This window comes from Gorilla gorilla, chromosome 21, assembly GCF_029281585.2.
Source record: "Gorilla gorilla gorilla isolate KB3781 chromosome 21, NHGRI_mGorGor1-v2.1_pri, whole genome shotgun sequence".
Taxonomy (NCBI): Eukaryota; Metazoa; Chordata; class Mammalia; order Primates; family Hominidae; genus Gorilla; species Gorilla gorilla.
Genome location: NC_073245.2, coordinates 56283628 through 56308826, shown reverse-complemented (window position 1 = coordinate 56308826; position 25199 = coordinate 56283628). Strand labels below are relative to the sequence as shown.

Below are 25199 nucleotides of genomic sequence, written 5' to 3'. Positions count from 1 at the left end.
TGGGTTCTGCATGATGGATTCAACCTACCACAGATCAAACATATATTTTTTAAAAGTACAACAGTAAAAATTAATATAAATAAAGCCAAAACAGTATAACAACTATTTACACAGCAGTTATATTGGATTAGATGTTATCAGTAATCTAGAGATGATTTCAAGTACACAGGAAGATATGCATAGGTTATTTGCAAATTCTACGCCATTTTGTATAGCAGACTTGAGCATCTGTGGATTTTGGTATCTGTAGAAGGTCCTGGAACCAATCCCCTGTAGATACCAAGGATTGATTATATTATTAAAGTGTTTTTTTTTTCTTTCTTTTTTTTTTTTTTTTGAAATGGAGTTACACTCTTGTTGCCCAGGCTGGAGTGCAACGGTGAGATCTTGGCTCACCGCAACCTCCGCCTCCTGGGTTCAAGCGACTCTCCTGCCTCAACCTCCTGAGTAGCTGGGATTAGAGGCATGCACCACCATTCCGGCTAATTTTGTATTTTTAGTAGAGACAGGGTTTCTCCATGTTGGTCAGGCTGGTCTTGAACTCCCGACCTCAGGTGATCGGCCCACCTCGGCCTCCCAAAGTGCTGGGATTACAGGCGTGAGCCACTGCACCTGGCTGCAATTATATTATTAAAGTTTTAAAGTTGAAGTCAAGGACCTTGAAAATTAGCACCCTTACACCCATGTAGATGTTCCTTGCTATTTTAAAACTGTGTGAAAGGCCTGTGCAGGGCACCACCAGCGCGATTTTTACACTGCCAGGTCCAAGTCCCCTTTTCTTGTCCCCCTAGGGCCCTTTCTAATGCTCAGGGCATCTTAGCTCAGGCTGCCATAACAAAACATTACAGACTGGGTGGCTCAAGCAACAGAAATTTGTTTTCTCGCAGTTCTGGAGGCTGGAAAGTCCATGATCAAGGCGCCCGCATGGCTGGTTTCTGGTGAGGGCCCTTCCTGCCTTGGCGATGGCTGCCTTCTCTCTGTGTCCTCACCTGGTAGGTGGGAGGGGGGGTCTGGTGTCTCCTCTTGGGACACTGATCCCATCATAAGGACTCTACCCTCGTGACCTCTTCTCAACCTGTCACCTACCAAAGGCCCCGTCTCCAGACACCATCGCCTTGAAGGTCAGTGCTTCAACATACAAATTTTGGGGAGACACAATACAGTTCACGGCATAAGGCAACAGTGAAATCACAGCTGGCCTCTGCATCCCTCCTCTGTTGATTGGAACTTCTTCAAAGTGGTTTCTTTAAACTGCTTTGCACTTGCACTTCAGAAAGCTCATTTCTGTCCTCTGATTCCCTTCCCATGCATCAAAGTCAGCCTTGGTCTTGGGTACAGGGGGCACAACAGTCACGTGGCAAACGCATAGTGGTGTAGGCCCCAGGGCTGAGGTTCTGACTTTTGAGGACTGCAGCTCCTCATCCAGTGCTCTCGCTCATGGCGCCCGCGAGTACGTATCCAGTTTCCAGTGGCATTCTGCATCGTGGCAATTTGGATTCCTGTCCTTCACTGTCACCACCCTTGTCTAACGTCGCCACCTCCTCTCCCCTGGATGACTGCGCAGCCTCCTGACAAATCTTCCCACGTCCACTCCTCCACCCCTGCCATCCCCTTCCCTCTCAACCGCCAGAGGGGTCCTGTAAAACTGCCATTTGGGTCATGCCTCTCCTAAACTTAGATGACTTCCCGTTGTTCTTACAACACAGTCTAAACTCCTCTTGCGGCCTGGCCAGGCTCCTGCCGGCTTCTCAAACTCATGCCATGTTCCCCTTTGGCCATGTCCGCAGCCAACACTGGTTTCCTTGTTATTTCAGAGCAAGCCAGCATCTTCCCTCCCCAGACGTCTGTGTGCCCGTTCTTCTGCCAGGAACTCCGTTCTGATACTGTCCTTACCTGTTCTTTGCTTCCTTCAGGTCTCCGCTCAACAGCCAGCTCCATTCCCTCTCTGAGGTGCCGCATGCTACCTGTCCCTGTTCCCTCTCTGAGATGCCACGCACTACCTGTCTGCTATCCCCCGTCATGTCACCCTATCCTATCTTGTCACTATCTCAGACTTCCTGTTTATTCATTAGCTTATTTGTGTAAGAAAATGTTGACTGGAATCTTTCCTGTTGCCCAGGAGAGTGACCAGGGATCCCCGTGGAGGAGAAAGAGGGTGTAAGCGTGGCAGGGGTTGATTCGCAGTGGGGCCACACATCACCTCCCTGCCCCTGGCCCCTCACACTCATCCCTGGAGCTCATGAGAAGGATGGACAGCAGCTCCTCCCTGGTCAGCACCCCGTGTGCGTCCACACCTCTGACCCCTGCAAGAAAATGACTGCAGGCTGGGTCGGGCCTCCAGGGTACTTCCTCAAAAGGCCTTTCTTCCCCACCTTCTCCCCATCTAAAACAGGCCTCCTTTTATTCTTGCTCATAGCAGCGATTTTCGGCCCTTCTCAGCAGCCTCACAATCGGAAGTCTTCTCTGCGTCTGCGCGTGTCCTTGTTTAGGGCTTATTTCTCCTGCTATCCTGAAGTCCAGAAGGCTGGAGACCTGCCTGGTCTGTGTCACTTGTCACTTTGCCACAGCAGCTGGCACTTAATAGGAGTTCATTAAATGCTTGCCGAATGAATGCCAACTGTCCTGTTTTTGTATTTAATAGAAACCTCTGGAAGGCAGCTTTCCTCCACTTGGAAGCAGAGCTCTAAGGCAGAAGGTCAAACACAGGCAAGGCCAGGCTGGCAGACAGATGGGCAGGTGGGTGGCGGGTGGCTGCACCTTCTGTTAGCAGTAGCAAGATTGGGGAGGAGAGAAGCAAAGCTTGCACCCTGCAGGCAGAGTGAAACGGGGACCAGAGAGATTAAGGGTGACACTGCTCTCTTCACTTTCAGGCCCAGGTTCCTAAAAAACACACATAATAAAACATGAGAATGTGAGTTGTTATGAGTCAGACCCCTACAAATATGCCATCATTTTCAATCCCAACAGGTGTCCTCTGGGAATGGTAATAGTATTCCCATTTTTCAGGTAAGGAAAGCAAGACCTAGAGAAAGATAAGCAAACAACATTTATTATATCAAATTGTCCCAGGCAATTCACACATACTGTCTCATTTAATCAGTAGGCTGAGCCATAGCTATTACCATAAGGTTTTGCATATGAGGAAACCAGATCTCCAAGTGGAAAGTCTTCCAATGTCACCATCTTTTTCCTTCATTCGAAGGACAATGACAGGTCATCTGGTCCACTTTGCCAGGATACGGCCATTTTGCAGAAATAAATGTGTCTAGTAACTCATGCATGTCCCCCTATACATGTTGAAACCTAAGAAAAAATTACAAGCATGTTAGATGATGCCTGCAGGGACAGCCGGTGTGCATAGGACTGTTTGATCCTGCACCAAATGTCCCCAGACCCCTAAGTTTGAGTTCTTATATCTCCTTCCCTTGCCCAGCATTGCTTCTCATGGCTTTTGGTGTGCCTGCCTCTAGCAGACAGTTTTTTGCTGACTTCCTTCATATGCTAAAGGCTGGAAGATAAAGTTGCTGGGGTTGTGTGTAAAGTGATGATCTGGGCGCTTTTTGCAAGTCAAACCCCCAGGGCTTTAGTGCCTGAGCTCTCTTCCCTCCTGGAGTTTTGCTTCCTACGTGCAATTGGAGGAAATTTGGAAAAGGAGAGATGTGGGGTCTGATGTCATTTTAATTCTCAGCTTCATGCAAATTATGTGACCTCCAGCAAGTACCTTGGCCTCTCTGGGCAACACGTTCGTCCCCTGAAAATGTGTTGTGATATTCGGCAAAAGCATCACTGTGAGTTCCATGAACTTGCATTTTTCCCCCAGGGCACGTTTCCTCTAGGACAGTGGTCCCCAACTTTTTTGGCACCAGCGACCAGTTTCATGGAAGACAACTTTCCCGTGGCTGGCAGGTGGCGGGGAGATGGTTTTGGGATGAAACTGTTGCACCTCAGGTCATCAGGCATTAGTTAGAGTCTTATAAGGAGCGTGTAACCTACTTACAAGGAGCATGTAACTCGCATGCGCAGTTCACAATAGGGTTCATGCTCCTGTGAGAATCCAATACTGCTGTTGATCTGACAGGAGGTGGGGCTCAGGGGGTAATGCTTGCTCGCCCACCGCTCACCTCCTGCTGTGTGGCCCGGTTCCTGACAGGCCACAGACCGGCCCAGGGGTTGGGGACCCCTTCTCTGGGATGATTCCATTTCCCATCCCTGCTGACTAGCTGTGGCCATCAGGAAACGGGAAGCAGTGACAGGCACCACTTTGTTTCCCGCTTCTGCAGGATCCCCGGCTCACTCACCACTGGCTGGCTATAGAGGACTCAGGGAGGGCTCCGAGGGTGAAGGGGGTGGCAGAGCCACCACAGAGAAGAACCTTGGATCCCCAAATGTTCTTGGTGGCTTGGAGGAGGCTTGGAGGAATCAACTCTGTTGGGTTAAGCTGCTGAGATGGGAGTTGTTTCTGCAGCGTAGCCTAGCACATCCTGAATAGCACACGATGCAAGAAACTTGACCTGGTGCAGAGATTAAGTATTATTATATAATAACGAGAAATAATACTATTTTAAGGACTTACCTATATTAACTCATTGTTACTAGAACAGCCCTTTGAAGAGGAGACTATTATCTCCAAGTTAGACATGAGGAAACAGAAGTTAAGAAACTTGCCTGCGCTCATACAACTTGTAGGCAGCCAAGCGAATATTCTCCCAGGCAGGCTGTGACCCAGCCCTCCCTCCTAACCACCACCCCGACACTGCCTCTCACTCTGACTGACTACCCTTCAGCGTTTGGTGGGCTTGAGGTTATTCGTTTTGGGTAATTTGGGAAGCAGAGCTGGTTAATAACTGATGGGTCGAACAATTTTTTTAAACTCCTGAATCTATAACAGCACATCAGATCTTTTTTGCATGGGAGTTACTTCAAACTTTCAAGAACAGATAATTCCGTGCTAACTGATGTATGTATACGTATGTGCTGTGTGGCAGAGAAGAGCTGCTCTGTTGTTTGTATTCTTGCTGAATGAACGCATCGAATTTTAGCATCGCAGACTCTGAAAATTAATCAAAAAATTAATCTGTGCCATGTTGCCCACATTCCAATCCAGTGTAAAAATTTCTGTGTATCCCTCCAGGGAGGAATGACTACTGGGCAATTTTGGGACCAGCCATGCCTGCCTTCTGGGGTTGGGGGAGGGGGCGTGGTCTCAGCCTCGGCCCAGGTCCTGCCTCCTGTTTGGACCGAGATGCGTTTGTTGGGGGAGATGTGAGATGGAGAAACCTGAGGAAGGCGCTTGGCCCTGGGAAGGGTGAGTGGGGTTGTTCCCTGGGCCAGCTCTGTGGGCAGTGGGGGCAGGCTGCAGGCTGCAGGTAGGAGTTAAAGGTGTTCACACTGTTGGGGCCACTGCTGTAGGGTCCGGCAATAACTTGAAGCCTCAAGGTGTGAGGGGCCCCGACCGTAGACTGGCCCCGGCAGGTGGAGGATGCTGCAGGGAGAACCTGGCCCACGACAAGGCTGGGGCACCCAGGGCTGGCAGCTTTGGGAGCACAGGGATGGGGAGTGGAAGAGCCCATGGCAGAGACCCCAGTGCTTTCACAGCCGGTGTGACCCTGGGTTCTTGGAGGCACGGTGGGTCGTGGCCACCATCATTGCAGGATGGAGTAGAGAACATGCAGCAGACACTGCCTCCCAAGAAGGAGGAAGCCCCTGGAGTGGGGCTTGGGTGGTTGTTTCGGGGCTGAAAGTCTTGTAGTTGCAGGTAAGGCCAGAGCCAGAGACATTTGGAGCAATACCGATGTGGCCCCACTTGGGCCATGGGAATAGTCAGTATGGTAGGCTGTTGCCTTAGAAACATACGGGCCTGAGATGGGGATTCTGGTTCAAGCGATTTACTGAGTGGGTGCTCTCAGAAGGGAGTCACATCCTCAGAGCAGGGCGGGGTGGGGGGAGGGAGCTTAGCAAGGATGGTGTTGCCGCTGGAGGCAGCTTCACGCTGCTCCCGTGGACTCGGGTTGTGAATGGGACCACAGAGTTGGCGTCTCCATTATTTGGTCATTAGCTGTGGCAGCTCTGGGGGGCAATGACTGGGATGGCACTCAGGACCTGGAGATGGGCTCTGGCAACAGAAGATGACAGGCGAGAGGGGGACACCAGTGCCAACTACTGCAGTCGGCACTACAGACTGAATGGTTGTGTCCTCCCGGAATTTGATTATTGGAATCCTAACCCTCAATGGGCCAGTATTTGCAGGTGGGGCCTTTGGAAGGTGACTGAGTGGAGCCCTCAGGATTGGGGTGAGTGCTGTTAAATTCTGGAGAGCACCCTCCCCTCCTGCCCTGTCGGACACAGCGAGAGGATGGACGTTTACGAACCAGCAAGTGAACCCTCACCTGACACTGAAGCTGCCAGCGCCTTGATCTCAGACCTCCCAGCCTCCACAGCTGAGCAGTAAGTTCGTGTTGCTGTGAGCCACCTGGCCCATGGCACTCTGTTATGGCAGCTGGGATGGACTAAGACAGTCGCTATCCACTCCATCGCCCTGAAATTGGCCTTTAGGCTCTATTCTCACTCTCTGGGCCCCAGAACACACCCGTGCGACAGTCCCTGATATCTGCAGGCAGGGCGCTTAGGTTCTGCTTGGGGCCTCTGAGTGTCCCGTGCAGCCTAGAGGGGGTGGCCTTGGCGTGTGGATGCTTGGAAAGGACTCCTGAGGTCCTGGTGCAGCTGTAAGGGGTGGCAGCAGGCCTCCGCCTCAGCACCACTGTACAAGGAGGGCCGTGTACTCTTGTCATTGTGGGCTGTCTGCGTGGATCCCAGTGATGCTGTTTTCACAAACATGGAAGCAAGAGTTGAATATTAAACTGTCTAAGCCGTCATGTTACTGACAAGCCCCACATAGAAAAGGAAATTGTAACCACATGAAATATTTATGCTGCACATTGCGGTGCTGCTGCTGACGGGACGGCAGGTGGCTGGTTTGTTTGGGGTTTTTTTATTTTTCTAAAGTGGATTACAAAATGCCCTCCAGTGGGGAAACTGCACCCCACTCCTGGGCTGTCATCTGGAAGGAGGGGGTTTACCGTGATTGGAGAGTGAGAGGCTGGGAGAGCTGTCCTGAGTGTGGGGGCTCCTCTGTCTGGGTCCCGAGCCTGGCTGGGAGCGGGGGCACCCGTCCCCACCTCAAAATGGCTGCATCACAGGGTGCAAGAGTTGCAGCCTTCCACCAGGCAATTGGTATTTTTCCAGATGTAGTTAAAACAGTCAACTATTATTTGCCTTTTGTTGTTGTTTGCTGTCGTTGTTAGTATCACCATCTAACATCTGCTGGGAAATCTGGTTTAAAGAATTCCCTGTCTTGGATGCTTCCTACACTCAGGTTTGAAAAACCCCTTGGCCTCCTCCCTGGATTCCCACTGCTCACCTCCACAAGCCTGGGTGGCCCCATCCTCCAGAGGAAGGGCTCGCCACTGTCACCAGCTGATGCAAGTTCCTGTGTGGTGGCGTTCTTGCCCACACCCCTTCTCATCATCGCAAGAGCCCTACGGGTCCGACCACTGTTACCCCCTTAGAGGGCAAGACTGAGGTCAGAGTGGTCCCATCACCCACACACAAACCCACACGGGCTGGTAAAGGTCAGGCAAGACTTTGACCCGCGTCCGTCTGGCCCGAGGGGCTCTATGCCACTTTAGGGGGTTCAACCCTGGCTCACCAAGGGCAAGGAGACACAGACTTGTTTTCAGCTTTTCAGAAGTTTTATTATAAAGAGATTTGAGAGAAGCACTGGGCACCAAGACAGACACTCGCCAGGGCCAGGAAACAGCTGCAAACGACGTCAAGAACCCAAACCCAAACGAAACCCCAAAACCACACACACGGTAGGATAAGCTGTAACTTTGTTCTCAAGGTTTCTTCATAAATAGACAAAAGTCGTTGCCGGCAATTTAAAATAGATGAATACATGATTAAAAGGAGAGCAGTGCTCCGGGGTGGCTCGCAAGCGTCCGGTCCTTGCTGTGAGGATGACGAAATGGTTTGGCAGCCGCTTTTGTGCACGTCTCCCTTAAGATAAAACTTAAAAATGTGCTAAGGATCATATAAAATGCTTTTTACCTTAAAGGAAACTACTTTTTTTCCCCACAAAATAGTCTTACAGATGTCTTCAGCACAGTTCTAAAACACGTAGTCAACTACTTACACGGAACCAACAGTTTCTAGGTTTCGTAATCTTTTGTTCACACTGGAAAACCGATGTGCACGTCTATGCTGGGGGCCGGCCCTCTGGCCCATGCATCTGGGGTGGGTGTCCGTTGGTAAGCGACCCCGCCAGGGGCAGCCCACGTGGGCTGGGGCTGGAGCTGGGGCCGGGTGTCCAGACATAGGGTACAGTGCGCAGGGCGAGGACAGGGTCCACAGTTACCCTGGAGCAAGCAGGTCAGCGGGCAGAAGGTTCCTGCAGGTTCTTTGGGCTGGTGGCGGGCAGTAGGCTGCCTCTGCAGAGTCTGGTGGGAGGTTGAGGAAGAGACTCAGCCCCCGGGCAATGGGTGTGTCACTGCTCTCTCCGATGGGCCACCCTGCCTCTGGCCAGGGCCTCTTTTCTGCTGTCAGCCCTTCAGGCTCTGAGCAGTGCCTTCCAGCGAGCCTCAGGGATGGTGGGGAGGTGGGATTAGGTGAGGTAGAGCGATTTGTCCCTGGGGAGCAGGCTGTGGGAGAGAGGAGGGGCTGTCAAAGCTGTTGGGTACCTCTCCAGGCCAGGGGAGCACCAGGACGCCTGCACTGTACGCCCCACCCCACCCCTGGATTCAGCTGCCCCTCTGTGGCTGAATGAGGGACTTGCAGCTGCAAGTCCCACCCCCACCCACCTCTGCACCAAGCAGAACCAAACCCCTCCCGGAAACCCAGCAGGGGACCACCCGGTCCTCAGCTCTGGGTGAAAGGGCAGTAGTGTGTCTGTCTTTCATCGAGGCGCACGCCGATGTCACCATTGCTCTCACATGGGTTTTTAATCACAGGAATTTGTAAATCTCAAACTGAATTAAGGGAGGACAGGTGCTTTTTATGTTTTTAAAATACGGCCCTGCTGGGGTCTGACCTCCATGCTGGATGTGACGGGCAAGCCTCAGGAGGCTTGGACATTGTGTGACACTCCCCTACATACCCTAAGTATTCTGACTTTTGAGAAGGAAACTTAGGGACAGGAAAGGGCTGGGGTAGGAGGGTCTGCACCTGCTTGGGGTGCAGGGAAGGGATTCTTGCTGAGCTGAGTCTGCCCACCCACGTAGAATCTCACTTCAGGCATGTCAGAAATGGGGCATGCGCGGTGGTCACTTGTTCAGTGTCCAAGGGCGCTGGCGGGTTCAGCGGAGGAACCAGCCTTGTGCTGGGAGGCCGAGGCTAGGGCTGGGGGCAGCGGTTCTCAGCAGCAAGGTGGCCACCTGACAAGTGCGCTGTGCCTTCCAGGGTGTGGCGCTATCGCTGGGACAGCTGCTTGGCACTACGTCCCCCAGGTGTGGCTGCGGGACTCATTTTTGCCAAGGGAATGGGAACCCGGCTGGCGGGTTAAGGAGCAAGTGTCCCTCCTCACTGCATTCTCCCTCTCCTGCTGGCTGCAGTTGTTGAAAGGTCACTCTTCCCCGGAGTTGGGGTGGCGTGGATCCAGTAAGACTTTCTAGAGGGAGGTGTTAGCATGGGTTTGAAAGGTGGAGTGCAGGATAGGAACAGAGGCCTGAGACAGGAGGCCCACAGGAGGACTAGGGAGGACACTGAGGTGCAGGGAGAAGGGGTCTCTAAGGTGTCTGTAATTCCTTGGGATAGACAGTGGGTCCCTTCTCCCACCATGTCCCACCGAGGTCCCCTGTCCTGCATTCTTAGCTGTTCTAGTCTTGGCAGCTGCCCTGCCCAGTGGGCTACACTCACCCCGGGGCAGCCCACAGCCAAGGGCTGACTGACGAAGGGTTCAAAAAGCCAGTTCCCTGACCTCCAGGTGGGAGCCACTCTAGCACCGTTCATGCTCCAGGGCTCCCATGGGATGAGGCAGAAGCAAGTCTTCAGCTGAGGCCAAATCCCCCCTCAGCTCCTTCCCCCGCCCTGTCCTGCCTCCCTCGCCCCCTTCTCCTGCAAGCTTTCCCCAGTGCATCCCCAAAGGCACCCAATCCCTGCTGCCTCAGGCTCTGCTTCTAGGGAACTGGCCTAAGATGCAGGACTCATCTGTGAATGTCACGTGGAAGCACTTGTGAAGAAAACAGGAGCAAGGAAGAAGCAGCAAGACTGAAGACTAGTCAGTTTCCCAAGCAGGCCTCAGCATCAGGCCAGCAGAGTCCTTCCGGGGCCTGGCTCTGCAGTGTCATCTGAGATATCGATCCCCTCGGCAGGGCTGACAGTGACTGCAGGGTTCTCCCCTGTCCACGTTGCCCTTGGCCATTCTCCCATCCCTGGCCATCCTGTTCCCACTCTCCCTGGCTGGCAGGACAAAGGCAGGGACGGGCGAGGACTAACCTGCAGGTGCTGATGCCACACTCCCCACTGGGGTAGCTGCTGTCCCAGTCCCCACTGCTGGTGGGGTTGGATGGGCCAGGTGAGCAGGATCCCGAGCTGCTGGGGAACTCAGAGATGTGCGGGAAGTCCTACAGAGGGGGAAGGAGGAGGCCATGAGCCAAGGAGAGATGAGGGGGCAGACTGTCCCAGGCCTCCCGGGGTGAGAGCCCATGTGTCCAAGGGTGTCCACACCGAAGAGACGCTGCCTCCAGGGCTGCTGCCTTGCTCCCAGTAGAGCACCTTTCAAAATGTTCAACCCTTGTCTTGGCTGAATCAGGGGCTGAAGGACTTGGCTTTCAGGGCCTTTCCCTTTCTGGGCCTCAGTTTCTCGATCTGTAAAATGGAATTACTGAACCCAATGACCTCTAAGGGCCATGTGAACCTCGTAGCAATCTCTGTGGAACAATTAGCGGGGGTAAGGTCTCGAAGGCTTTGGGAAGGGCCAGGGCTAGGGCTGAGGATGCAGGAAGGGGGGACTGGAATATCCTAAGAGTCAGTCTGGCAACTTGTGAACTGTTCACTGCAGCCAGCACATCTCAGGTAAGGTGTGCGAGACCCACTTCCTAGATGTGGTAACTGAGGCTCAGAGAGGTCAGGTGCCAAGGCTGAGGTTATATCACTGGTGAGTGGCAGGGCCAGGGTTTGAAAGGGCAAAGCCGCTTCCCCTCCCCACACGGTCACAGAAGGGCTGTTCTGCTCTTCCCTGCTTACCTGTGGCCCTGGAGGTGAGGGGCTCATCGCCAGCTGCACCTGGAGTGCCATGGGGGTGGGCAGGACAGGGGGCTGGGGGGCTGGGGACATGCTAACAGGTGGACTGAGGAGGGTGCCCTGGGCGTGAGGGGGCAGTGACAGCTGCTGGTGCAGTGTGGGGCTGAGTGGGAAGGAGGGTGGCGGCGGCGGGGACGCACTGAGGCCTGGCAGCAGAGACTTGGAGCCCAGCATCCGGGCGAGGCTGGCCGGGGAGGCCCCACTGCGGAAGGCCTGCAGGTCCGACGGCGTCAGGAAGGAGGCCAGGCCTGGCATGGCATACATGGGCTGCTTGGGTGGGAGCATTTTGGCTGGCGGGTTTGCCTGAGTGCTCTTGGTCTCACCTTGATCTGGGGAGCTCTGGAAGGAGACAGATATCAGTCACTGGAGAACAGAAGAGGGATGAGCCAGAACATGGGCTGTGAGGCCAGGAGGCTCTGCAACCCACGGACACGGCTGCTGGCTGGCTCTCGGGAGAGAGCTTGGACTAACCAGAGATAGCACAGGGTCCTTAGTCCCCTTGGCTCTGACCATCCAGTCACCTACTGCTTTTATCTTTGGGGGGCTCCCCTGCCCTTGGGGGAATCCATGCTCCTCAGCCTGGCCAGTGAGACAAGCACCATCCCACTGAGCCAGCTCTAATCATGCTCCTTCCAACCTCTGTGCCTTTGTAGATGTTGTTCCCTTGACTTTGAACCACCTTTTACTTGGCCTTTTATAGACCAGTTTGGATGCCATCTCTTCTGTACCAGGAACAACACCCACCTCCACTTGGGCCATGCATCCGCAGCCACACTTAGCTTCCTACGTTGCTGGTGTTGACAGAGGAGGCCGATGGTGTGGTGAGGAGGTGCCATATTTTGGGGTAGCGTGTCCCAAGCCCCATCAGCGGTCAGAAGTGAAGGCCACATAAAACTGGCAAAACTGGGTTTGAATCCTAGTGCGGCCACTTTAACAAACTGGATCTTTTCAGGCAAGTTGCTCAACCCCTCTGGTGCTGGGTTCTTGTTGGAAGAAGCCAATGAAATGCATGTAAAGTGCCCAGAATGAGCCTGGCACGCTGTAGGTGCCCTGCAGACATGACCATGTAGGTCTGACCCATTCTTTCTAAGACCTGGGGTGCCGGCCCTTCCCATGGGCCCCAGTTCTTGCTCCATTCCTCAAGTGGCCCCACTCTGATCAGGGCTGTGCCTGGAGATTCCGGGTGTTACCTTGGAGACGAGGCTAGCCCGGTAGGCTGCCAGGGCCTTCAGATATTCCTTCTTTGCTGCTTCTGTCTTCCTCTTGTAGGCCTGGAAGAGTCAACACATGAGCAACACTGGGGAGAAAGTTACAGAGGAGATGCCGTGCAGGGTCCTGGGGTGGGAAGGCATGGATTCAAGGATCATGAATGGATGAGGGTGGTGGGGTCAGAAGCTGAGTCAGCCAGCCACTGGCCCCTTTCTGGGAGCGCTGCAGAGAAATTGTGGAGACCAGGCCATATCCCAGTTCCTCAGCCAAGTCACTGTGTGGCCTTGGCCAACAATGCTTCACCTCTCTGGGCCTCCAGGGTATATCAGCACAACTGATCACAGAAAGACAATGCCCTTTGAAGCCCCCATTCTGAGCCAGCACAGTGCAGATTTCTTAATGCTGAACCACCTTTGCAACCTAGAATGAACCTACTTGTTCATAGTATGTTAGTTTGGATTCGGTTTGCTAATATTTTTTATTAAAAATTTTAGACCTAGGTTCATATGTTATTGTAGGATTGGTCCCAGTTTGTTCGCACCTCCTTGTTTCCATGGCTTTTGGTAGAAACGAGGAGGTGCAAATGACTTGGAGCTTAGCCTTGTGTGACTTGTGTTGGCCAATAAGACAAGCACAAATGTGATGCATGCAGAGACTGACAAAGTGATCACATATTGGTGAGCCCTCTTGCTACTCTTGGAACTCTTATTTAAAATTTTTTTTTGTATATGAATAAGTTCTTTAATGGTGATTTCTGAGATGTTGGTGAACCCACCACCTGAGCAGTGTACACTGTACCTGATGATAGTCTTTTATCCTTCACTACCATCCTTTTCCCCAAGTCCCCAAAGTCCATTGTATCATTCTTATGCCTTTGTGTCCTCATAGCTTAGTTCCCACTTATGAGAACATACAATGTTTGGTTTTCCATTCCTGAGTTACTTCACTTAGAATAATTGTCTCCAATTCCATCCAGGTTGCTGCAAATGCCATTATTTCCTTCCTTTTTATGGCTGAGTAGTATTTCATGGTGTTTGTGTGTGTGTGTGTGTACATATATATATGTATATGTGTGTGTGTGTGTACATATATATGTGTGTATATATATGTGGCACATTTTCTTTATCTACTTATTGATTGATGGACATTTGGGCTGGTTCCATATTTTTGCAATTGCAAATTGGGCTGCTACAAACGTGTGCAAGTATCTTTTTTGTAAAATTTCTTCTCCTCTGGGGGGATACCAAGCAGTGGGATTGCTGGGTCAAACAGTAGATCTACTTTTAGTTCTTTGGGGAATCTCCACACTGTTTTTCACAGTGGATGTACTAGTTTATATTCCCACCAACAGTGTAAAAGTGTTCCCTTTTCGCCACATCCATGCCAACATCTATTTTTTGATTATGGACATTCTTGCAGGAGTAAGGTGGTTTTGATTTGCATTTCCCTGATCATAATGATGTTAAGTATTTTTTAATATGTTTGTTGGCCATTTGTATATTTTGTTTTGAGAATTCTCTATTCATCTCCTTAGCCCAATTTTTGATGGGATTGTTTTTTTCTTACTGATTTGAGTTCCTTTGTAGATTCTGGATATTAGTCCTTTGTCGAAAGTATAGATTGTGAAGATTTTCTCCCACTCTGTGGGTTGTCTGTTTACCCTGCTGGTTCTTTTGCTGTGCAGCTTTTTAGTTTAATTAAGTCCCATCTATTTACCTTTGTTTTTGTTGCATTTGCTTTTGGGTTCTTGGTCATGAAGTCTTTGCCTAAGCCAATGTCTGTGGAAGGGTTTTTCCAGTGTTATCTTCTAGAATTTTTAGGGTTTCAGGTCTTAGATTTAAGTCTTCGATCCATTTTGAGTTGATTTTTGTATAAGGTGAGAGATGAGGATCCAGTTTCACTCTTCTACGTGTGGCTTGCCAATTATCCAAGCACCATTTGTTGAATAAGGTGTCCTTTCCCCACTTCATGTTATTGTTTGCTTTGTCAAAGATCAGTTGGTTGTAAGGATTTGGCTTTATATCTGGGTTCTCTAATCTTTTCCATGGTCTATATGCCTATTTTTATACCAGTACCATGCTGTTTTGGTGACTATGGCCATATAGTTTGAAGTCGGGCAATGTGATGCCTCCAGATTTGTTCTTTTTGCTTAGTCATGCTTTGGCTATGAGGGCTCTTTTTTGATTCCACATGAATTTTCGGATTGTTTTTTCTAGTTCTGTGAAGAATGATGGTGGTGTTTTGATGGGAATTGCATTTAACTTATAGATTGCTTTTGGCAATATGGTCATTTTCACACTATTGATTCTACCCATCCATGAGCATGGGATGTGTTTCCATTTGTTTCATCTACGATTTCTTTCAGCAGTGTTTTGTAGTTTTCCTTGTAGAAGTCTTCCACCTCCTTGGTTAGGTATATTCCTAAGTATTTTATTTATTTATTTATTTATTTATTTTGCAGTTAAAAGGGGTTGAGTTCTTGATGTGATTCTCAGCTTGGTCACTGTTGGTGTATAGCAGATCTATTGATTTGTGTACATTAATTTTGTATCTTGAAACTGCTGAATTCATTTACCAGTTCTAGGAGCTTTTTGGATGAGTCTTTAGGGTTTTCTAGGTATATGATAATCCCATCAGCAAACAGTGACAGTTTGACTTCCTCTTTACTGATTTGGTGCCCTTTATTTCTTTCTCTTGTCTGATTGCTCTGGCCAGGACTTCCAGTACTGCATCGAATAAAAGTGGTGATAGTGGGCATCCTTGTCTTGTTCTAGTTCTCAGGGGGAATGCTTTCAACTTTTCCCCATTCAGTGTAATGTTGGCTCTGGATTTATCATAGATGGCTTTTATTGCCTTAAGGTATGTCCCTTCTACGCTGATTTTGCTGAGGGTTTTAATCAAAGGGATGCTCAATTTCGTCAAATGCTTTTTCTGTGTCTACTGAGATGATCATGTGCTTTTAAATTCTGTTTATGTGGTATATCACATTTATTGACTCATGTATGTTAAACCATTCCTGCATCCATGGTATGAAACCCACTTGATAATGGTGGATTATCTTTCTGATACAACATTGGATTCAGTTAGCTAGTATTGTACTGAGGATTTTTGCATTCATGTTCATCTAGGTATACAATCATGTCATCAGCAAACAGCAACACTTTGACTTCCTCTTTACAGATTTGGATGCTCTTTCTTTCTCTTGTCTGATTGCTCTGGCTAGGAATTCCAGTACTCTGTTGAATAGAAGTGGTAAGAGTGGGCATCCTTGTCTTGTTCCACTTCTCAAGGGGAATGCTTTCAATTTTTCCCCATTCACTATAATGTTGGCTCTGGTTTATCATAGATGGCTTTTATTACCTTAAAGTATGTCCCTTCTATGCTGATTTTGGGCATAGAAGGAATACTGGCCTGTAGTTTTTGTTTTTTTGTTGTTGTTATGTCCTTTCCTGGTTTGGGTATTAGGGTGATTGACTGGCTTCATAGAATAATTTAGGAAGGATTCCCTCTTTATTTTGTGGAATAGTGTCCTTTAAAAGTCTGATAGAATTCAGCTCTGAATCTATCTGGTCCTGGCCTTTTTTTGTTGGTAACTTTTTAATTACCATTTCAATCTCACTGCTTGTTATTGGTCTGGTTTAATCTAGGAGGGTTGTATATTTCCAGGAATTTATCCATCTCCTCTAGGTTTTCTAGTTTATGTACATAAAGGTGTTCATAGTAGTCTTAAATGATCTTTTATATTTCTGTGGTATCGGTTGTAATATCTCATGTTTTGTTTCTAATTGAGCTTATTTGGATCTTCTCTCTTCTTGGATAATCTCACTAATGGTCTATCAGTTTTATTTATCTTTTCAAAGAACCAGCTTTTTGTTTATCTTTTGTATTTTTTGGTTTCAATTTCATTTAGTTCTGCTCTGATCTTGGTCATTTTTTTCTTCTGCTGCGTTTGAGTTTGGTGTGTTCTCTCTCTTTAGTTCCTTGAGGCGTGACCTTACATTGTCTATTTGTGCTCTTTCAGACTTTTTGATGTAGGCATTTAATGCTATGACCTTTCCTCTTAGCACCACTTTTGCTGTATCCCAGAGGTTTTGATAGGTTGTTACTATTATTGTTCAGTTCAAATAATTTTATAATATCCATCTTGATTTCATTGTTGACCCAACAATCATTCAGGAGCAGGTTATTTAACCATTTCCATGTATTTGCATTGTTTTGAGGGTTCCTTTTGGAGTTGATTTCCAGTTTTATTCCACTGTGTTCTGAGAGAGTACTTGATATAATTTATATTTTCTTAAATTTGTTGAGACTTGTTTTATGGCCTATTGTATGGTCTATCTTGGAGAACGTTCCATGTGCTGATGAACAGAATGTATATTCTGCAGTTGTTGGGTAGAATGTTCTGTAAATATCTGTTAAGTCCATTTGTTGCAGGGTAAGTTTAAGTTCATTGTTTCTTTGTTGACTTTGTCTTGATGACCTGTCTAGTGCTGTCAGTGGAGTATTGAAGTTTCCTGCTATTGTTGTTTTACTGTCTATCTTTCTCATTTCTTAGGTCTGGTAGTAATTATTTTTTTTAATTTGGGAGCACCAATGTTAGATGCATATAAATTTAGGACGGTGATATTTTCCTGTTGGACTAGTTTTATTATATAATGTCCCTCTTTGTCTTTTTAAACTGCCGTTGCTTTAAAGTTTGTTTGGTCTGATATAAGAATAGCTATTCCTGCTCACTTTTGGTATCCATTTGCATGGAGTATCTTTTTCCACCCCTTTACCTAAAGGTTATGTGTGTCCTTATGTGTCAGGTGAGTCTCTTGAAGACAGCAGATACTCAGTTGGTCAATTATTCATTCTGCCATTCTGTATTTTTAAGTGGAGCATTTAGGCCATTTACATTCAGTGCTAGTATTGAGATGTGAGGTACTATTCTATTTGTTGTGCTATTTGTTGCCCAAATACCTTGTGGTTTTTAAAAAATTGTGTTATTATTTTAGAGGTCCTGTGAGATTTATGCTTTAAGGAGATTCCATTTTTGCGTATTTCGAAAATTTGTTTCAAGATTGAGCTCCTTTTAGTAGTTCTTGCAGTGCTGGCTTGGCAGTGGCAAATTCTCGCAGCATTGCTTTGAAAAAAAGAACTGTAATGAAGCTTAGTTTTGCTGGATACAAAATTCTTGGCTAATCTTTTAAGGAGGCTAAAAATAGGACCCCAATCCCTTCTAGCTTGTAGGGTTTCTGCTAAGAAATCTGCTGTTAATCTGAAAGGTTTTCCTTTCCTTCTTTTTGTGACAAATTTCCCAGGTGTTCTTTGAACTTCTTGTATTTGGATGTCTAGATCTCTAGCAAGGCCAGGGAAGTTTTCCTCAATTATTCCCTCAAATATATTTTCCAAACTTTTAGATTTCTCTTATTCCGCAGGAACACCAATGATTCTTAGATTTGGTCATTTAACATAATCCCAAACTTCTTGGAGGCTTTGTTCATTTGTTAAAATTTTTTGTCTTTGTTGAATTGGGTTAATTTGAAAGCCTTGTCTTTGAGCTCTGAAGTTCTTTCTTCTACTTGTTCAATTCAGTTGCTGAGACTTCCCAGTGTATTTTGCATTTCTCTAAGTGTGTCCTTCATTTCCAGAAGTTGTGATTGTTTTTATTTATACTATTTCACTGGAGATTTTTCCATTCATATCCTGTATAATTCTTTGTATTTTAAGTTGGACTTCACCTTTCTCTGGTGCCTCCTTGATTAGCTTAACAATCAACCTTCTGAATTCTTTTTCTGGCAATTCAGAGATTTTGTCTTGGTTTGGAGCCATTGCTGTTGAGCTAGTGTTATCTTTTGGGGGTGTTAAATAACCTCGTTTTGTCGTATTACCAGAATTATTTTTCTGGTTCCTTCTCATTTGGGTAAACTATGTCAGAGGGAAGATCTGGGACTCTAGATTCTCCTGTCCCTTGGGGTTCTCCCCCTTCCCCTAGGGATGTGGTTTCCTGAGAGCCCTGCTGCAGTGATTGTTATTTCTCTTCTGGATCTAGCCACCCAGCGGAGCTACCGGGCTCTGGGCTAGTACTGCAGAGTGTCTGCAAGGAGTCCTGTGATGTGATCTGTCTTCAGGTCTCTCCTCCATGGATATCGACACCTGGTCCAGTGGAAGTAGCAGGGGAGTGAAGTGGACTCCATGAGGGTCCTTGGTTATATTTCTAAGTGCACTGGTTTTGTGTTGGTTGGCCGCTAGCCAGGAGGTAGCACTTTCTAGAGCACATCAGCTGCAGTAGTATAGGGAGGATACAAGCTTGCCCTAGTGTCAGGTGGTGGGCGGGGCCATGGAGTTCCCAAGAGAGATTATGTCCTTTGTCTTAGGCTAACAGGGCAGGTAGAGAAAGACCATCAGGTAGGGGCAGGGTTAGGTGGGGCTTGCTGCAGATGCTGTGGGGGTTGTGGTTCCCAGAGGGATTATGGCTGACTCTGCTGCATCACACAGGTCGTCAGGGAAGTGAGGGAAAGCTGGCAGCCACAGGCTGGTCTCACTCCCACCATGCACCCCCAACAGCACCGAGTTTATTTCCAGGCAGCTAGTGAACAGGGCTGAGAACTTGCCCCAGGCTACAGGCCTCCCAGCTGAGAAAGCAAGCCAACTCACAATTCCTTGGCTGTCCCAGAGAGCCTGCAGCAGCAATCCACATCCTTCAAAGGGTCTGTGGATTCTTTTGGCTTTCCTAGTATGTTCCTGTGGTAGTTCTTGGAGCAAGAGTTCACATTGTGAGTCTCCGTGCACTGCTCTGTCTGTCCGAGTGGGAGCTGCAAGTTAGTCCTGCCTCCTTCCTGCCATTTTTCTGCTCTAAAACTGCTCTTGGAACTCTGACTTGCTATGTGAATAAGCATGAGCTAGTCTGCTGGATGATGAAAGACACATGGCCCAGTTTGGCTCCACTGCTCCAGCTGACAGCCATCCAACTCCCAGAAGCAGAGATGCCTAATTTACTGTAGTTGACCACTGATGCAAATGGGTGAGCCCAGCCAAGAGCAGCAGCAGAACCATCCTGCTGAGCCCAGCACAGTTCATGGACCCTCAGAATCATAAGTTGAATAAATGATTATTGTTTTAAGCCATTAAATTTTGGTATTGTTTATTACACATTCAAAATTAAATGATGCAGTTAGCTTCATTATGTTTTAGTGTCAAGGTTACATTGTATATAAAGACTTGTGAAGGTTTTCTTATTTTTCTAAGTCTTGGAATTATTAGCTCTTTGATGATTTGAAAGAACTTTCCTATCCATCACCTCGGCTTGAAACTTTTGGGGGATAGGCAGGGTTTTTTTTTATTTCCTATTATTTTCTCACTACCTCTCTTGGTTATTAGTGTATTAATAGTAAAATAGGAATATAAGTCACATTTCTAAATGTGATTTCAAAAGCTGACACAAGCTAACATCCAGCCTTATGCTTAATAGTGAAACATGAGAGGTAATGCAAAGTAAGAAGACCACTATCCCCGCCATTGCTGAACATCTCTTTTTTAGAAGTCCTAGTCAACATAACTGGGAAAAGAAAACAAAATTAGAAATCTGAGAAGTGAGGAAACAAAATAAGGAGATATGGCTGGATGTAGTGGCTCATGCCTCTAATCCCAGCACTTTGGGAGGCCAAGGTGGGATGATCATTTGAGGCTAAGAGTTTGTCAGCCTGAGCAACACAGCAAGACCCTGTCTCTACAAAATACAAAAAAAATGAAAAAAAATTTGTGGGGCATGGTGATGCATGGCACGCCTGTAGTCCAGCTACTTGGGAAGCTGAGCTGGGAAAATTGCTTGAGCCCAGGAGTTCGAGGCTGCAGTGAGCTACGATCATGCCACTGACCTCTAGCCTGGGTGACAGAGTGACACCCTGTCTCTTAAAAAACAAATAACAAAGGAGACAAAATTATCATTTGTAAAAGATATATATGTATAAATATGTGTATAATTATAGACACTTTTTTTAAACCTAGAAGACTCAGGAATTAAAAATGATCAGAAATGATAAAATAGTAAGCTAGGCAGTTACAAATTAAATTCCTAACTTTTTATACTCAACAATTTGCTAGGAAAATGGGGAGAAACAAGCCATTTATAACGCATTAAGTAAAAGGAGAGATATGCCCATTATTGGATGGAAATAAATATATGCCAAGTTATTGGGTTAGAAATAAAACGTCAGACAGGTAAGCAGAAATGAAACCGACACAGGGGCTGGGACTCTCAACCACCTTTGCTTGGCTCTGGGCTGTGCTGAATGAGGTCAGAGAAAGCATCGGTGGAGGGAGTGCCTGGGGACATAGCACTTGAGACCACTGTCTCCCCAGACTGTATAAAACGTCAAGGAAATCCCCCCACCAAACAAAAACAACCTGAAGTCTTTTGAAAGGGAATTGGTTGCCAACGAAACACACAAATGAAAATGACAGACGTCCCTATAGCAAAAGCCACAGTGCCGTGCCAATATCCCCCAGTCCTTACCCCTGTCCTACAAACATGCTCTACTTCCAGCTGCCACCGGCTATATTCCTTTGCCTGAGGGTCCCTCTGGTGGCAGGAGCCTGGCGTGTGTAGCAGGCCAGGGGTGCTGCAGAAGTAATGTCCCCTGGAGCAGCTCTGAAGGAATGCTGGTGTCCACCCCAGCACCCTTGCCCCTTGGACAGGATGACCCTGAGGCCTGGCACGTTCTAAGCAGGCTCCTGAGTTCCCAGCGGGATTGTACTCCAGTTGCCCATGGTGGATTCTCCTGGGACAATGTGCCCTTTCCTGGCTGCCCTCCTTTCCCTGTCTCATTTCCCCACTCCCCTACCAGAGGTGGGGGGTCATCTCCCAAATAAACTCTCTGCATTATAACATATTCCAAAATTACCTAAAATTTTAGAATATGGTAAAGATGATGTTTCAAATAAGTCAGTAATTCATCTCTCTGCCCCAAGCCTGCTACTTTCCCCATATTTCCCATCCAGTGACTGGCATCTCCATTTACTCAGAATGGAAGTCAGATGCAAGGAGGCTTCCAGGACATGCTCTGTGTCCCCTACCCTAAACCATTCTGGAAGATGCTCCAGACCCTACCTTCCCCCACCTGGATCACTGTGCACCCTCCACATCCACTCTTACCTGCCTTATGCTGCCATTCCAGTCTCTCCTCTGCATAAAACTCTTCACTGTTTTTCTCTCCTCTTAGAACAGGGACTGACTACTTCCAAGGTCTGCAAAGCCCAGCATGGTCTGGCCCCTGCCCTCGTTTCCAGCTCCGTCTCTGCCATGGGTACTCTTATTGTCTCCTCTCTGGCCATCCTGGTCTCCTTTCAGTCCCCTGTGCTTTTCCAGCCTCCTTCCTTACCAGGCCTTCCTGTCTGGAACACTTCCCCTCCTCCAAAGAGAACTCACACTTCAGGTCTCACCTGGTGACCTGACCCCCGGGACAATGTCCGTCCCTGCTCTTTCCACTCTCATGAACTATGTACCCTCCTGGTACACGGCACAATCACAATTGTAATTTTGCATTTACTCATCTGCTTATTTGATTCATGTCTCTCACGTCAACAGCCCAATTGAGCCTCCTGCTTCTACAGATGTGAGTTCAAATCCTGACTCTACCTTGATTCACGCTGGTGACCCTGGGTGAGTCACTTTACCTCTTGGTGTCTCTACCAAACAGGAAAGCAATGGCTACTCCACAGGGTGTTGTAAGGATTCAGTGACATACCGGGGAGAGAGCCCAGCCCAGACATGAGCTCAGAGAAGGAGTAGCCAGCACCCCTGTTTTAATAGACATGAAAACCGAGGCTCAGAGAGTTTAGGTGGTCAGGCTGAGGTCACACAGCTGGCAACTCCATTTGCCTACCAGCTAGTTCTGCTCTCTGTTCTCCCTGGAGGCCTTTAGAGGAGGCCACAGGCACATGGTCAGTGGGATAGGAAGCTCTGGCCTGGACTCCAGACTTTTAGGGTTGGAGGGACAAGATGGATGGAGATGCTTGTTCTCATTTTATCAAGGGGGAAGCAGAGATTCAGAATGGTTAAGTTGCAGGAAGCAGAGGTTCAGAGTGGTTAAGTTGCTAGTAAATGCAGTTGGTTAGTAGAATTGGAAGGCAGCTAGCTTCCCAGTTTACAGATGGGCAACCTGAGCCCAGGAGACCTCTGCAAGAGTCTCTAGTTCCAGAGCTGGGCCTGGTTTCAGACCTTCAAAGTGTGTCCTTGGCTCCAGGACCACAAAGCCTCGGGGGATGGCCCAGAAAGAGAGGGAGGCTCACCTGCTTCTGTTCCTCTCCCAGGCTGTCCCACATGGAGGCCACGATTTTGGACACGTCACCGAAAGTGGCACTGGGGTTCTGACCCTTGATGGCGGCCTGAGTGTCTCTGAAGAAGAGTGCGTAGGCCGACACGGGCTTCTGCGGCTCATTGGGGTCCTTCTTTTTCTTCTTCTTCGGGTTCTTGGCCTTTTTTCCTGGGTCGGCTGAAGGTCTCTTTTCTCCCGAGATCTGCCCGAGTGAGAAGAGTCAGAAAACCAAAGGAGCCCAAGGGCCTCCTGCCAAAGGCGATCAACAGACTTGGGCCGAGCTGCACTTCTCCAGCCCTGCTCATGCACAGATAACCACTCGCGCGATGGAGGGGGCAATGGACAGACACACACACCCTGGGTGGGTGTTTAACTCATTAAAGAGAATCAGCATGATTGTAAAGTTGATTCAGAGAAATGCAGGAGGAGAAGACGACTGTATAGTCACTGAAAGAATGGAAAGAATGCTGGAATTAGATTACTAAATTACACGTGAAACTGGTTAGTGCCCAATAGAGCGCTGAAACTATCACCTTTGGGACTTTTAATCTTTTCTACTGGACAGAAATTTGCATCTCTACCGGGCAAAGTTAATTTGCCTTATAATCAATCAGACAATATAATCAATCAGACAAAAATCACTTGCATCTCTTATCACTTCCCCTCCCCCGCCCAAGGTAACATCTTCTTTTACAGAGTTGTGAAATCCCCTAATCAATAATGAATAACGAATCAAAGCAAAGGTCCAGTTTCCTAGAGAATCAGATAATTATTGAGTGAGCCTGTTAGCCAAGGCTTTGGTATGACATTGAAAGAATGTGCAGTCATTTGGGGGCCTATTTCCAAGTTTGGAGTGTGTGTGCATGTGTGTATGTGTATATACATGTATGTGTGTGTGTGTGTATATGTGTGTATATGTGTATATACATGTGTGTATATATATGTGTATATATAGTATATATGTATGTATATATATGTGTGTATATGTGTGTGTATATATGTGTATATATATGTGTGTATATATAGTATATATGTGTATATATGTGTGTGTGTATATATGTGTATATATATGTGTGTATATATAGTATATATATGTATGTATATATGTGTGTGTGTATATATGTGTGTGTGTATATATATGTGTATATATGAGTATATATAGTATATATATGTATGTATATATATATGTGTGTGTGTGTGTGTGTGTGTGTGTGTGTATATATATATATATATATCTCTGCCCTCCCACTTGTGAGCACAATCCCCAAAAAGGATCCTGCATTACAAAAGGCTGGTCTCCACCGCCATGTTTCAGCTGTGCAGCTTTGAGCAGGTGGCTTAGTCCCTTGACCCTGTGAAGTGGGGAGGGCATGAGGCTAAAGCGACTGTTACTGCGTCAGCCCTGGAGCCAGTGGCTTCACTCTGGACAGACTGCAGGACCATGATCCTGTGAACACTTGACTTAGGGCTTCCAGGATGGGGTGGTGTTGGGATGCCCACCACAGATCTCAGTGGGTCTCTGTTGGGTCACTCAAGCCATGTAGGAACAGGGGACTTTGGTCAAAAGCCCTGGACCCTGCAGTGAAGACTCTGGCTCTAGGAGCCAAGAAGATGGAGGTGACATGTTGACCTGATGACAAAGCCATGGGCCAGTAGGCATGATCAGGCATCCATGTCTGAAGGACATGGTTCTGTTCCTGAGGCTTATCTCTGCAGCTACTCCCTTCTCCAAGCCCCAGTTGTGTTAGCACCGTGGTGTGACCCTAGCAAGATCAGGGATGAAGAGGCCTGTTGTCACTGATAAAGTCCTGAACAGGCACAGCAGGGCAGGGGGTTAAGGGCACATACACTGGACTGCACCTGCAGCCTCCTGGGTTTGAATCCTGGTTCCCCCCCACTTACTAGCTGTGTGACACCAGATACATTACTTAACCTCTCTATGCCTCAGTGTCCCCATCTGCCAAACAGAGATAATAACAGTCCCTGCCCTATAAGACTTTTATGAGGATTACATGGACGTATGCTTGTTATGTGTTTAGAGCAGTGTCTGGCCCATAGAGAGTGTTTGTTAAATAAAAAACGTTCCTGCATGGACTATAATAGAGGTCGAGTCATCCTTAGGATGAAGCTGGGCCAGGATCCAGAAGTAAACCCCTCTTCCCCCAAAGTCCAGGGTTACTGCCCTAGGCCTTGGGAGGCCACCATGTGGAAAGGACACTGGATCGACAGAGGCAGGAGGCACGGAGGGAGATAAGTCTTAATTCTGCCACTAGCTCGCTGGGAGGCCCTGGGCAAACACTTCTGTCTTTGGCATTTCTGGGCCTCTGTTTTCCTCCCTGGTAAGACAAGTTGTTCTCTCACCGGGAGGTGGATTTGGAGTCAATGCAAAGAAGGGCC

General features: G+C 48.0%; 1 protein-coding gene across 7 annotated transcripts in view; it reads right to left on the bottom strand.

Annotated features, from left to right (window-relative positions):
- Window positions 1–7726: 7726 nt before the first annotated feature.
- Window positions 7727–25199, bottom strand: part of TOX2 (TOX high mobility group box family member 2) — a 154663-nt gene continuing 137190 nt past the window's right edge. For 4 of the 7 annotated variants that reach the window (XM_055373012.2, XM_055373013.2, XM_055373010.2 and 1 more), the window contains exons 5-9: window positions 22777–23004; window positions 12486–12566; window positions 11239–11634; window positions 10489–10616; window positions 7727–8495 (exon numbers count right to left, since the gene is read on the bottom strand). In XM_055373012.2, the coding sequence (XP_055228987.2) occupies window positions 8429–8495; window positions 10489–10616; window positions 11239–11634; window positions 12486–12566; window positions 22777–23004 (900 nt within the window). In that variant the 3' untranslated portion in view covers window positions 7727–8428. Of the gene's footprint in view, window positions 8697–10488; window positions 10617–11238; window positions 11635–12485; window positions 12567–22776; window positions 23005–25199 lie in introns of all 7 variants that reach the window. The other 3 variants (XM_004062176.5, XM_004062177.5, XM_019017578.4) reach the window with 1 other exon arrangement.